The following is a 992-nucleotide window of genomic DNA, read 5'->3' on the forward strand; positions in this document are numbered from 1 at the left end:
TTTGGGGGGGGGGGGGGGGGCGAGGGTCTCATGTGATGTTTGCAAGCTGAGCCCGGAGCAACTGTGATGTCATTTTCAGGAAGGAAGGATCAAAATGGCTTGAAGATGAAGCCGCATACCGTCGTCACAGATGATGAGGGGGCGGGGCTTAGATCAGACGGAACTTTTTCTCTCGGAAAAAAAGAACTCGTTTTTTTTTTTTTTTTGGAACGAGGTGCAACTTTGGATGTGGTCTCACCGCGGGTCCCTGGGCGCCGGGCAGCCCCGGCACCCCCATGTCGCCCTGCATGCCTCGCGGTCCCGCCTGGCCCGGCTCGCCCTCCTTGCCTTGCTGCCCTCGCCCGCCTTCCGGTCCTCTGTTTCCCGTCTCCCCCGGCGGACCCGTCTGCAGGCACAAAACACGAAAAAAATCAAAGAAAAGGATTTTGCTCCAAAAAAAAAGATTTCTTCTAAAATGACAAAATTTTAACATACCGCCCCTTTTTCGCCGGGCTCGCCCTGATCGCCCTGCAAGAAAAGACAACCGGATGAGGAAGGCCAAGTAGGAGGAGGAGGAGGAGGAGGAGGAGCGGGTCCAAAGTGGCGGCCGGGCGGCGGCTCACCAGGTCTCCGCGGTATCCCGGCGTGCCCTCGGCCCCCGGGGGTCCCTGGAGTGGACGCCGCGCACGTGGGTTATGCCGCCAAGAAGCTGCGAAATGTGACGAGATTAAAAAAACGCACCTGCTCTCCTTTAGATGAGGAAGGCCAAGTAGGAGGAGGAGGAGGAGGAGGAGGAGCGGGTCCAAAGTGGCGGCCGGGCGGCGGCTCACCAGGTCTCCGCGGTATCCCGGCGTGCCCTCGGCCCCCGGGGGTCCCTGGAGTGGACGCCGCGCACGTGGGTTATGCCGCCAAGAAGCTGCGAAATGTGACGAGATTAAAAAAACGCACCTGCTCTCCTTTCGGACCATCCGGACCCACGGAACCCTGGCGGAAGGGAGGCGGGGGGGGCGGGG

The 992-nt window shown here is 60.5% G+C and overlaps 1 protein-coding gene across 3 annotated transcripts in view; it reads right to left on the reverse strand.

The window, feature by feature from the left end:
• col9a1a (collagen, type IX, alpha 1a) overlaps positions 1-992 on the reverse strand; it is a 33,484-nt gene that overhangs the window by 1,404 nt on the left and 31,088 nt on the right. For 2 of the 3 annotated variants that reach the window (XR_002167564.1, XM_019864480.1), the window contains exons 25-28: positions 928-963; positions 810-854; positions 475-507; positions 239-385 (exon numbers count right to left, since the gene is read on the reverse strand). Coding sequence is in view for 2 of the 3 variants with exons in the window: in XM_019864480.1 (XP_019720039.1) it covers positions 239-385; positions 475-507; positions 810-854; positions 928-963 (261 nt within the window). In the remaining variant the exon portion in view is untranslated. Of the gene's footprint in view, positions 1-238; positions 386-474; positions 508-602; positions 648-809; positions 855-927; positions 964-992 lie in introns of all 3 variants that reach the window. The other variant, XM_019864481.1, reaches the window with a different exon arrangement.

Source organism: Hippocampus comes, unplaced genomic scaffold (assembly GCF_001891065.2).
Source record: "Hippocampus comes isolate QL1 unplaced genomic scaffold, H_comes_QL1_v1.1 scaffold371, whole genome shotgun sequence".
Taxonomy (NCBI): Eukaryota; Metazoa; Chordata; class Actinopteri; order Syngnathiformes; family Syngnathidae; genus Hippocampus; species Hippocampus comes.